Genomic DNA, 12,645 nt, shown 5'->3' on the forward strand with positions numbered 1-12,645 from the left:
ACTTTTCTCACTGTCCTGCTTTCCAGAGAAGACTGAAACACACACACACACACACACACACACACACACACACACACACATGCACACACACTCTTGTTCCTTTATCCAAGGAATGTAAGCATATCTTGGGGGAAAGGATGGACAAAAATGTTCATTCAGGAGCATCCCAGAACACCAGGTTTCAAAAATCTGTAACAGATTTTTGTAACAGATGAGTTAAATGAAGTACATCCAAGTTCTCTCCGTGCCCCTGTCTGGCCTTGGGTATTCATCATCATCATAAATGTCATCCTAGATGACAATAGCTGTCATTTATATCACTCTTTAAGGTCTATAAGTGCTGCCCATAAACTCTCTTTTGATCCTCTTACCAACTTTCAGTTTGGTTCAGTCTATCATATATCTTGTATATCAGAACTTTATTGGAGAAACTTGATGTAAAGACTTTTTTTTCTCTCTGTGACTGTAGGGGTAGCATGAGAGTGTGAGATGAGCACTGGACTTGGTAAGGGGGACCTTACCATGATCATATCCTCACTCAGCCACTTCCTCCCTGTACACCTGTGGGCTGATGTCTTCACCTCTCTTGGCCTCATTTTTCACATCTCTAAAATGAAGGGATTGGATTAGATGATCTCTGAGATTCCTTCCAGCTCTAAATGTCTTATCCTATGGTCCCCATATTACAGATGAGGAAACTGAGGCCAGCAAAATGACTTTCCTAAGGTCACATATTAGTAAGGCCAAGCCAAGATCCAAACCTAAGTCCTCTGACTCTATCACTTAATTTCTTTGGCCCCTAGTTTTGTCATGTGTGAAGTGAAGGTGTTTGTCTGGATGACCTCTTACATGCCTTAATTTTGACCTAACTATAGGTCAGACAGAGAAAGAGAGAGACTGCTGTTGAGTAATATAAAATCAAGGAGGCCAGAAACCAATCAATAGCATCAGAATTTTCTGTGAATCCCATTTCTGACTATTGGTTGATTATGTAATCTTTTGGTGCCAAGTCCCCTTCTTTGTTTTCCAGAAAGGAGGGTCTCTCTGAGTATACTTGGATGGTTCCATGTGTTAATAACTATTTTCTATTGTATATGCTACCCTGCATTGTGATGAACAACAGAGAACAGACAGTATTGCACAAATGCAGTTTTTCAGGTTGGAATTAGTTCCATGTGATTCCAGGTAATACAAAGATTGAAGTAGAAATTTTTGTTTTGCTGATAATATTCCATCTTTTCTTTCTCCAGGTCCTCCAGTATCTCACTAAGGCATATAAGTGCGATACACAGTCTAGTTCTTGGGAGAAAGACATTGCTTCATTCAAGGAAATCGTTAAAGGGGCCGTAGAACTTGCACATGGTATATTTTTCATGTATTACAACATTTTATATTCATTTCTTGCTTTCATGAACTTCACTGATAATAATAAAAGCTAATTTTTATATAGTAATTTAAGCTTTGCAAAGCACTTTGTATGTGTTAACTCACCTAACCTCCAACAACTGTAGGAGGTAGATGCTACTGTTATCCCCAGTTTGCCAGTAAAGAAACTGAAGCATAGAGAGGTTAAGAGACTTGTCCAGGTCATATATCCAGTAAGTATCTGAGGCAAGATTTGAACTCAGGTCTTCCTGACTCCAAGTCCCTTGATCTACTCACTGTACCACCTAGCTGCTTAAAAAAAAATTATACTACTTACTAGTTAGTTTTATAACTTAATTTGTTGTCATGTGATTTTTTGGCCAGAGATTTTCCTGTATTGAATGAATTCAGAATGAGAAGACCTCAATTTAAATCTGGCTTTCCAGCACTTGCCCTGGGTGATCTTGGGCAAATTATTTTACTTCTTTAAAGCCTGTTTATTCATCTGTAGTATTTCATCTGCTTATCTCATGGGGTTGCTGGAAGAATCAAATGAGAAAATGCCTTTTAATTCTAGAATGCCATTCAGTGTAAATTGCTATTAACATTTGTTTTCATTGATAGCCATTTTTCTAAATTGAATTTGGCTTCTTATGTAGAGGACCAGTTTACATGGCTCCCCTTAAATAGAAATATTAAGCAAGCAGTTTTGTTACTTTCTGCCTCCTTTTATTCACTTAAAAGGAATATTTATTTTATGAGAATTTACAGACTACTGTAGTCATGGCAGCTTATTGACTGTTGTAAGGTATTCAAAAGAAGAAAACATACTCCCTAGGAGCTTACATTGTTTAGTGCAAGTCTGTCTGTATTACCAGTGAATCCCAGATTGTCAACGTTTTATTATATACTAATGGGTGGGGACAAAAAATGGATATCCCAAAAGTCTGTACTTTGAGCTCAGTAATATGTATTTTTACTTGTATTTCAGTATGGGTGTATCTGATGTCCTGGGAATCCGCTTTAAAAAATAAAACGAAGTCACATTTTAAAGACCTGAATCAGCAGATTAGGAAGCTGTCCAGATGCCCTGTCTGAGATTGTTGCCAAACTCCTCCTGGCTGTCTATTTTACCTGAGATTAGTTTTCTTTTTCAGACCTTTCCTGAACCAGGGAGATAATGAAGTATCTGTTGACCTCTCAACTAAATCTGATGACTTGTATAAACCTCTTTAAATCTTGTAATTAAGCAGATGGGGCCTAGGTAGTTAGTTCAACTCCAGAGAAAATGTAGTAGTTTCTGACATACCGATTAAGAAGATTTTCTGGTCCTTCCATATAGGCACTTCCTTCACCAAGCAAATCGCAGCCCATTCCTGCCTTCTTACCTTGTGCATATCTTTTCAGAAATTCTCTGTACAACATCCATCCAACACTCCTTGCAAAACAGTTCTCTGCTTATGCAAATGGATAGATTATTATGAAGTTCTTGAGAAAATGATACAATGCAGATTTGAATAACTGAGTGGATATCTTTTATGAAGTATTCTTTCCTTCAGCTAATCAGTAAGGAAAGATTCTTTAAGGAAATCTCTGACAACAGCAGCTCAGGATGTCTTTGTCATCACTAGGCAACTGACTTTTAAAACCCTATAGATGTAAATGTACAGGTTTAATGAAATACCCTAGAAGTAAGTCCAGTTTAGTAGTGAGAGGCACCATGGCATAGTAGATAGAGATCTGGCCTTGGAGTTAGGAATGCCTGGATTCAAGTGCAAATTTTGGTGTATCCTGACTCTCTGACCTTGGTGATCTGTCTAAAACTCTTTAAGTTATAGAGAAGGTACCCACCTGCACTGGTTATAGTTCCTTCATCTGGAAGTTTCTTACAACAGAGAAATCATGAACCCAGTACCTAACCTTAGTCCCTATCAGCTATTTATTATTGGCTATAATTCGCAAATATTTCAGTGTTCCCCAAGGCTCAGTTTTAGTACCAGGGGAAAAACAAGGGCTTCTTTTTCTGATTTCATTGTAGGCTTTAGTGTGTCTTCAGTATGAGTTGCAGCAGCCTTAGTGAAGAAGATAATAGGTGGAAAAAAGATACTTGGTCTTTGAAGCAGAATCAAATGGACCACTTTGGAATTATAGAAATCTGGATTTATGATCTTAACTTTTCCATAAATATTTTCTTGGGTCATTTCCCAGTAGAAAATAAGAATTGTTCCTCCATGACTGTTTTTACTTGACCATCCTTCTATTTATCTAGCAAATCACCTGTTTTGAAGAGAAAAAACATGTTTCTCTTGTGCATAATGCACCCTAAGCAGGCAGCTCTAACCATCAGAAGACTTGGTAAGGACAATCTAGCCTGTGGGATTTGGACATTTTTGCACAAGGGTCTGACAGTGTTCACTCATTTTTATTGTTTTGAGCCTTTCTTTACAATTTTGGGTGGAGGGGGTGCATCATATTTTTGCATGCTATTTCACAATGGGTATATATTTTCATAATAGTCGGTATGAAAGTACAGTATTCTATTGGCATTCCTGAAATACAACTAGTGTCTTATTTGGAATATTTTTTCAATGCTTTTATGTGTGTACTTATAACCTGATTTAGAAATGAGACAGGTAGAGTACTTTGTAGTTTTGCTTCTATCTTAGAGGATTTGATTTTCTCATTTTTGGAGGAATGAAAATAAATTATGAAAATCACAGTTCTTTCTGATGCAATGTTCCTAGAGATTTAAAAAGCCCAAATACTTTAGCTAGGGTAGGTCAGCACGGTGCTGTAGAATACATTATATTGTTCTATTACATTTGTCTGTTTATCACATTAAAAAAAATCATGGTCCTCTTCATTACTCTGAATCCCTTTAGTACTTGTTGAGGTCTGATTAAAACTGCAGAGTGCTAGGCATACTTCATTGTTTGTCTAAAGTATTTTTAGAAAATAAAAACTTGCCTCTTGCCCTAGTTGAGTTCTTAGTGATATGATATTTAAAGGGGAACAAAAATAATCATAGAAAAAATTTCTAGCTTTCCTGTTTTTCACACCTTTTTACTTGCCCTTCTCCTCCTGCCTGCAGGCAACTCAGTGCTATAGAAAGAGCAGTGCATTTTGAGTCAGTTCACCTGGTTTTGAATCCTGGCTCTGCCGCCTACTACTTGGAGACTTTGGCTACACCACTTAACTTCTCTGGGTTTCAATTCCTTCCTCTTTAATATGAGAGGGTTAAACAAATGACCTCTGAGGACCCTTTCACCTGTAAATGTATGATCCTTCAGCCTGGTAGAGAAAATTATGTGTGTAGCTGCCTCCTGGGAAGGGGATGGGGGCTCACTGATGTTCAATTTCTTCAGAATTCACATTGTAGCAGTAAATTGTCTTTGAAAATATGGAGGAAATTATGCAGTCAATTATAGTAATTTTCCCATAGTTTCAATTGTGCTTTCATGTTGAAATACTCTGAGGGCTTTTGGATATAATGTTATTGAAAATCACTGTTGATAGCACATGTGCTCCTTATTCAATTTTGATTGACTATCCTCCTCATATTTAACATCCAGTGGCATTGAACTGCAGTAAGAACAAGTCAGATCCCCAAGAAGCAGTACAGGTGCTTTCATCAGCTCGACTCAACCTACGTGGCTTGTCATCTAAAGCAAAGGTGAGACTGGAGTTTATTTCTTAGAAGCACCGTCTATGAATTTGCCTTAAATCTGCGTTATTGCATTTTTTGTTGGTTTTTTTTTGGAGGCATTCAAGGTTGTGACTTGCAGGGTTACACAGATAATAAGTTTTTGAGGCTAGATTTGTACTCCAGTCGTCTGACTCCAGGGCCATGCTCTGTCCACTGTGTCACTTAGCTGCCCTCACATGATTGCTTTTAAACCCTTCCTTTTCCAAATTGGGGACCTATGTGGAATCTGGGAGAGCTTTCTATCACTGAAATACATTGGGATTTTTTGGGAAATGTCCTTTTGATGCCAGTTGGTTACTCGTGGGCCACAGCATGTGCATTCCCCTAAATCCCCTCAAGCCTCAGTGGGGCCTGGCTGAGGCAAACACAGATCCTCCCCAAGCCTTGATGGGGGCCAATCAAGGCACACACAGCATTCCAGCTTGTGCTTTCAACCCTGTGTTCCCCACTCCTTGATCAGTGCCCACCTGCTTTATAGTGCAACAAACAAAGAAGGCATATCGACAGCATTAGCCTCCAATTTTACATTACCTCATTCCTGTATCTCACTGTGCAGTTGTAGTGGATATTTACAATTTAAGCACAAATGTTTCTATTATTTATCATTATATAATGCTGTGCAAGCATGGTGGAGATGTTTTGAACCATAATTATGAGAACTCATATCTAATTCCTGGGAACAAGAGATTGTTAGGGCTGTGGATCTGGGAAACTGGATTTTAAGGAAAATAATAACAAAAATCTACTTCACACACACTAAAATCCACTTTACTCTTTAGCACTGATAAATAGCTGGCATAGCTATTCTACTTAGTACCCTGTCTTTACCCTTCACAGAAGCAGATACCTGAAATATTTACAGAAAAAAGACCTTTTTTTACCCACTTTCTCCACATAGCCCCTGTATTCCTTTTGTTTCCTCCACAACCTTCAAAGAGCAAGGCTGCACCTAGTTTTACCCCCATCAGATTTTTCTAATCAATTTGATGATCAGTTTATTTTAGGTACATTTGGCAACCAGAAGCCACTTGGTAGTTGATTCTTCTAGTCAGAATTTGCTTTTATAGGCAACAGTTTTAAGATACACCCTCATCTTCCTTTGAAACTCATCATTTGGGTAGAAGGTGGAATTTGGGTGTCATTAAAAATATATATATAATTCTAAAGATTATTCCTTAACTCCCCTCAGTGGTATCTGGAGTCTTCAGAATTTTTACCATTTAGCCTTGCTGTTAGTAAATGTTCCTTGTGCAAACTCTTCTTAAAGACCCCGTTCTTTTCTTACAGAAAAATTTCAAAACCATCTGACATGGAAAAAAAATTTTAAGCAAAGTCTTCATCTTTTCTTTAATTATCATGCTGAGCCAGACCTCTTAGTTATTCTCACTTCCTTTTATTATCTTTTCTTATCCCTTACTCACCTCCTTTGTTATCAGGGAGTATTTCTGAGTTTTTGACCTGTGATAGGTCATAATGTTCATCCTTCCTTATATTCACATCAATGGTATTACATTAAATAATGGAAAATAAAAACAAGAACTCAAAATGTCTGTAAACCATCTTTAAGTATTTGATTGTGCAACCATGTCTGTGATATGTCCTGCAATCCATGGTGTGTGAATATTCTTTTCAAGACCATGACATATAATGGATAATTAATAAAAATTTTCTTTGAAGATTTTGCTCTGAGGAATTAAGGTATTACATTTAACTTCCAAATTGAAAAAATTTTTGACTGTCTTTTAAAAAACATATTTAGCATATGTTTAGCACTGCAGAAATAGAATTAACTGAATTTAAAAACAAGAATTTGGGCTTTTGAAAAAAAATATTCATTGTCTGAAAGTTGAAAATTTGTTTTTTTCTCTCTTCATTGTTAAAAACAATCTGAACAGACTGATAAATAATTAAAATAAGTTTTGATTTTTATTAAACCAGTATAATTTCTCCCAAGATTAATTTGTTAATTGGTAACAGTCTTACTGATAGTGAATTAATATTAATATTATGAACAGTAAGAACTTCCAAATGAGCTTAAAAACAGCTGTATTTTTATATGCATATTTTTAAAATCTCACTTATTTTCTACCTTCCAGTGGAAGTGCCATTCTTCATTCTGTGTAAAACTTCTACTTTATACATCTAAAGTCTTGAACACCTATTTTAGCATAACCCTATATTTATATGAATTTTCTCATTTGGTCGCATAGTCTTGCTTTGTGATGATGGAATTGCCAAACATGGGATGTGAGGCCTGGAATGACTGTGGGTTAGATTTTTGCTCTCATTCAGTCTCATCGAATCATTTGAAGAAAGGGGAAAAAAGTCCCTCCTGGCATTTTAGTTTGAGGTTTTCAATTGTGTGACTTAATAATAGACACATGCCTCTTTTCCTTTCCCATATAAATTGAGATGCCAAACTCACTTGTAAAGTGAGAGGCACCTAAAAAGAGGAGCCCGTTTTTGTGCATTTTATAGAAATGAAATTAGGATGGCTGCCTGGATGTACCGCAGCCTGGATAGACTTAGTCTGGCAGCCATTTGAGAAACTATAGGGAAATCAAACCCGAGAGACACAGCAGAGCCAACTACTGTCTACTTATTCCTCACTCAGTGCTTGATGAATTTAAATGCCATCAGCAAAATATTGTTATTGATTGGGACAGCAGAAGAGGCAGGAGGATCTTTGAACCTAGAAGGCGGGCTTGAATTTGCTCTTGACCAACCCTGTGACTATTAGCAGTTCCCTTAACCTTTCTGACACTGTTTTCTCTTGCTGTTCTGCAACTCTTCCCTAGCCTAGCAAGATATGGTACAGATTCCCCAAGAACACATGTGAAAGCTCTTTATATTATAATTAGGTAGAATGCTACTTAATTCTAAGGTGTTATTAGAAGCAAATATGCCTCTTACAAACTCCTAGCTTCCTTCAAGGCTAGGCTCAAATGCCAACTCTTACAAAAAAATCCTTTCCTGATGTGCCCAATTGTTAGAGCTCTGCTTTCCTACTTCTCACTGGAATTGTATTGTATTTACTTTTCCTATTTTTAAATTTGTCTTTGTATGCATTGAACTGTTTGCATTTTTTGTCTTGTGTCCTTAGCACTTACCACATAGGTCTTAGCACATATTAGGCGCTTAAATGCTTGTTGGATTGAATTATGCCCCCAAACCACATGGAGCTTGGGGGGGAGGGGAGGAATGTGTATATTCCTTGTTCTCTTCTTTGATTTCCTGCCCTTTTCTCTGTTTCATCCCTCCCTAACTTTTTCTCTGAGGTTCATTATACCCATCTGTATCATCTGTCTGGTTCTTCCTGGCTGTCATCTATCTACCCACTTCTGGGAGCACTCCACTTTTCTCTAGGAATTTAGTACCTGACTTCATTTTCCCATCTGTCCCTAAACTTACTCTGGCATGTGGGTACTTCATTCTTTAAGTTGGTGACCCTTTGGATATCCCAGCTTTCCAACTTAGCAGATTTTTCAACTCCCATGACCCATATTGCCGCTATACCTCAGTCACTTATTACATCTCACCACCTTCCAAGATGATATTCTCTTCTTCATATTGAACACTGAAACTCCTCTCTTTGATCACAGTCTGTCTTTCCAACCTTCTTTCTGCCTCACACCTTTTTTTTAATCCTAATGACAACCTCTAATCCTTAATTTCCTTCCTGCTCTCCCACTCACTCTTGTTTTGGCATCACTTTCCCCCCTTCTCCATCTTAAACCTCTGATTGATCAGTTCATCCATATACTCTCCTCTACCCTTGAATCCCTGATCATACCTTGTTAGGCTCTAGCAGTGTGTTCTGCTCACTTCCCACCTTGTCTGCAACCTCTGTAGTACTGAATGCTGCTAAAGAAGGTCACATAGCTATACTAGTTTTCAATTCAGTAGACATTTATTAAGTAGTCCAAGACTCTGGTGGGCTCTAGGCATACAGATATAAAAAGGAAACAGTATCTGCCCTTCAAGAATTTATATTCCATTTTTGAGGGGATAGTAGGAGACATGTCCATAGCTAAATGTAAATACAGTATAATTTGAGGAGGTTAAGAGAGCACTGACAGCTGGGCGGATTGGGAAAAGCACAAGTTCACATTATTTGATCTTAATTGGATCTTCACAGACAGTCTATTAAACAATCCTTTTTTCTTCCCTGATTGGCTCTCTATCACACTTCTCAAAGTGTCTTTTCCAAACCTTTTCTCTCCTCAAACTCCCCACACCATTTGCGGGTACTGTGTAAATGAATGTAAAGTTATTTTGGAAGGGGTAAAAGGGGGGCAGGGGTAAGGGATTGTCCAGGTGGTTTATATGAAACCTTGTGTGTTCTTTTTCAAACATTGCAGCAGCTTTTTGTGGATTTGGCGAGCGGTGAGATTTCCCCTGAATTAGCTGAGGAAATGGCCACCATGGACACCTTGATAACAGAACTCCAAGACATGAGCAACCAACTGAGGAATCAGTATTGAGCTGTCATGGAACAAGCCCTGGGGAGAGGTTACCTGTCAAGATATCTGTTCTTCATTCAACTTGTGGGTCTGTCACACAAAGCAACCATTAAAAAAAATCCTATTTTGTTCTTGTCTATGTTTTTGTTATTCAGTGTTCTCCGCCTTGCACCCGTTAGTTTTTCTTAGACTCCTCCAGTGGGCTTTTTTTTTTTTAAAGGTCTGGGCACTGTGGGATAATCTATGTTTTATTTTTCGTGAAATGTTGGAGCATTGTCTCAGCTGAACATTAATTGGGTTGTTATTTGGAAAGATTGGTCTAAATTGGGGGATGGGATGAGGCAGAGTGAGAGATGACTTCCTTGGTACAGTCATTACATTGGCTTCTATGTTGTCCACAAGGATTAAAAAAAAAGTGGAGATGAAAATCTTTCTTCTTCTAAAAGGTTATATAGCTGTGTCAGAAGAACATAGATTTGGAAAAATGAGAAACATTGACGTGTGAAAAGAAAAAAATTGTTTAGCTTGAATTCTTACTAAACTATTAGCAATTAATTAGTAGCCAGATTGCCTATACATATTATATCTTTGTATCTCTATCTAGCTCTGTTTGCACAGATGTTTCTATGGAACATTTTACCCTGGCATTTTTGTAAAGATGCATAATTTATAGTATTCACCCATAACCACCTTACAAAGTAATGATTTTTTTTTGTAAGAATGCCAGGGCAAAATGTTTCATAGTAATGTGTGCAGATGTTGTTGTAAGTAACAGTCAGATAGTCTAGGTGCAAAAATTAAAAAACTTGTGAGTTTAGGTCTCTGTTCGGCTGCTTGATGGGGCCATTTGACACTGCTAGATTGGCCAATGTCATTACTCTTATAATCCCCCCTACTGTTCTTACAAGTGAATGATTCTTTCCTATATTTTTCCATACATCCTTCCTGGAAGAACTATTCAACTTGTTAGAGGCTGTCCTGTTGTCCTGTTAAATTCTTGGGGACTGCCCAGCACTGTGCTCCACGAGCAAAGCAGAATTGCAGTAGCACAAAGGAAACATGAGATGTGCCTATCTAGAGACCTCTCCATCCCAGATGTTCACTCAGACTATCTATGTCTGATATTGGTCTGGCCAGTCACTGTCAGAAACGCTGTACTTTTAACCCCTCAACTTGGGATGTCTTTGGTCCTCGTTTTTGAGTATGAAGGACAAGCAAGAATTTTACATTTTATTCCATTGGCAATAGGGAGCAATAGATATCTTGTCTTTCTTAGTGGGGATTACACTTGCTCCCTCTTTTTTCCTTTATGTCCTGTGATTTCATTTTTGTGGAAAGGTATTGATGAAAAAATACCTCTACTAATGTGTATCAACACCTTCTCTGCAGTTTGAGAGAATTACTTGAGGCACTAGGAAGTTAAAGGATTTGCCCAGGGTCATACAGCTAGTCAATACACTGCATAAGCAAGTGGTGAACCCACACCTTTCTTACTCTAAGGACAGTACTCTATCCACTAATACTGCTTACTCAATCTTGTCTTATAATAACTCATTTTCTTAAAAAAAAAAAAACCTTTTAAAAATTCCTTAATTTAAAAATTAACATTCTTTTTTTTTAAATTTATTTTTATTTATTTATTTATTTCAAAGCAATTGGAGTTAAGTAACTTGCTCAAGGTTGCACGGCCAGGTGTTTCTGGGTGGATGCGAAGTGTCAGAGCCCAGATTCAATTCCCCAGGTCATCCTGACACGGCCGGTGCTCTTACTCGCTGTGCTACCTGGCCGCCTCAATTAACATTCTTTTTAAATTTTGAATTTTAAATTCTCACCGTTCCTTTCATCCTCTCCCCCACCCACTAAGAAGGTGAGTAATATATCAGTTATGCATGTGAAGTCATGCAAAATACATAACTACATTATCCATATTTTTTTTTAAAAGCAAGAAAAGTAAAGAAGGTGAGAAAACTATACTCCAGTTTGCGTTCAGTATTGATCAGTTCTCTCTCTGGAGTTAGATAGCACTTTTTTAATAAGTTCTTTGGAATTGTCTTGGAGCACTATATTGGTCAGAGTAGCCAAGCCTTTAACAGTTGATCATCATTACAGCATTGCTGTTACTGTGCACAATGATCTCCTAGTTCTTCTCACTTCACTTTTCATTAGTTTATATGGGTCTTAACATGTTTTTCCAAAACTACCCCTCTTATCATTTCTTACAGCAAAATAGTACTCCATCACAATCACATGCCACAGCTTGTTCAGCCATTCCCCAACTGAAGAGCATCCCCTATATTTCCAATTCTCTGCCACCACAAAAAAGAACTGATATAAATATGTGTGTACATATGGGCCCTTTTCCTTTTACTTATATCTCCTGGAGATACAGACCTAGTAGTAGTGGTATTGGTGGGTCAAAGAATATGCACAGTTTTATAACCCTTTGGGCTATAAATTGTTCTCCAGAATGATTTGACCAGTTCACAACTCCTGCAACAGTTCATTAGTGTGCCTATTTTCTCCTCCCCTTGAGCATTTGTCATTTCTGATAGATATGAGGTGGTACTTCTGAGTTGTTTTAATTTGCATTCCTCTAGCCAATAGTGATTTGCAACATTTTTTCATATGAATGTAGGTTGCTTTGATTTCTTCTTCTGCAAATTGCCTGTTTTGTGTTCTTTGACAATTTATCAATTGGGGAGTGACTCTTTTTTACAAATTTGACTCAGTTCTATACTCAGTATATATGTGATAAATAAGGTCTTCATCAGAAAAATTTGCTGTAAATTTTTTTACATTCATTGTCTGTGGTACCTTTTAGCAATGTGTAGTTTCCCTGATTATCTCTTTAATTAGGTCTATTTTGCTTTTACTTTGTCTGAAATCATTTTTTACTTCAGCTAAATTAGATTCTACTCCAGCCTTTTATTTTAACTCTGTGTTGTTCTATTTCAAATGTGTATCTTGTAAACAACATATTTTTGGATTCTAATATTTTCTGCTATCTGCTTCTGTTTTAGGGGTAAGTTTATCCCATTCCCATTCATGGTTATTATTAACTATGTATTTCCCTCTATTCCATTATTTCTGTTTCTTTCTCCATCTCTCTTT

At 37.4% G+C, this 12,645-nt stretch overlaps 1 protein-coding gene across 3 annotated transcripts in view; it reads left to right on the forward strand.

Moving 5' to 3' along the window:
• The window catches only part of TTC27 (tetratricopeptide repeat domain 27), a 250,727-nt gene extending 241,056 nt beyond the window's left edge, over positions 1-9,671 (forward strand). For 2 of the 3 annotated variants that reach the window (XM_069072169.1, XM_069072167.1), the window contains 3 exons: positions 1,251-1,362; positions 4,938-5,038; positions 9,433-9,671. In XM_069072169.1, coding sequence (XP_068928270.1) covers positions 1,251-1,362; positions 4,938-5,038; positions 9,433-9,555 — 336 coding nt within the window. In that variant the 3' untranslated portion in view covers positions 9,556-9,671. The remainder of the gene's footprint in view (positions 1-1,250; positions 1,363-4,937; positions 5,039-9,432) is intronic. The other variant, XM_069072168.1, reaches the window with a different exon arrangement.
• Positions 9,672-12,645: the final 2,974 nt, after the last annotated feature.

The sequence above is a fragment of the Petaurus breviceps genome, unplaced genomic scaffold (genome assembly GCF_028583685.1).
Source record: "Petaurus breviceps papuanus isolate PSGF00001 unplaced genomic scaffold, PetGlider_PUasm1.0 90845, whole genome shotgun sequence".
Classification (NCBI taxonomy): domain Eukaryota; kingdom Metazoa; phylum Chordata; class Mammalia; order Diprotodontia; family Petauridae; genus Petaurus; species Petaurus breviceps.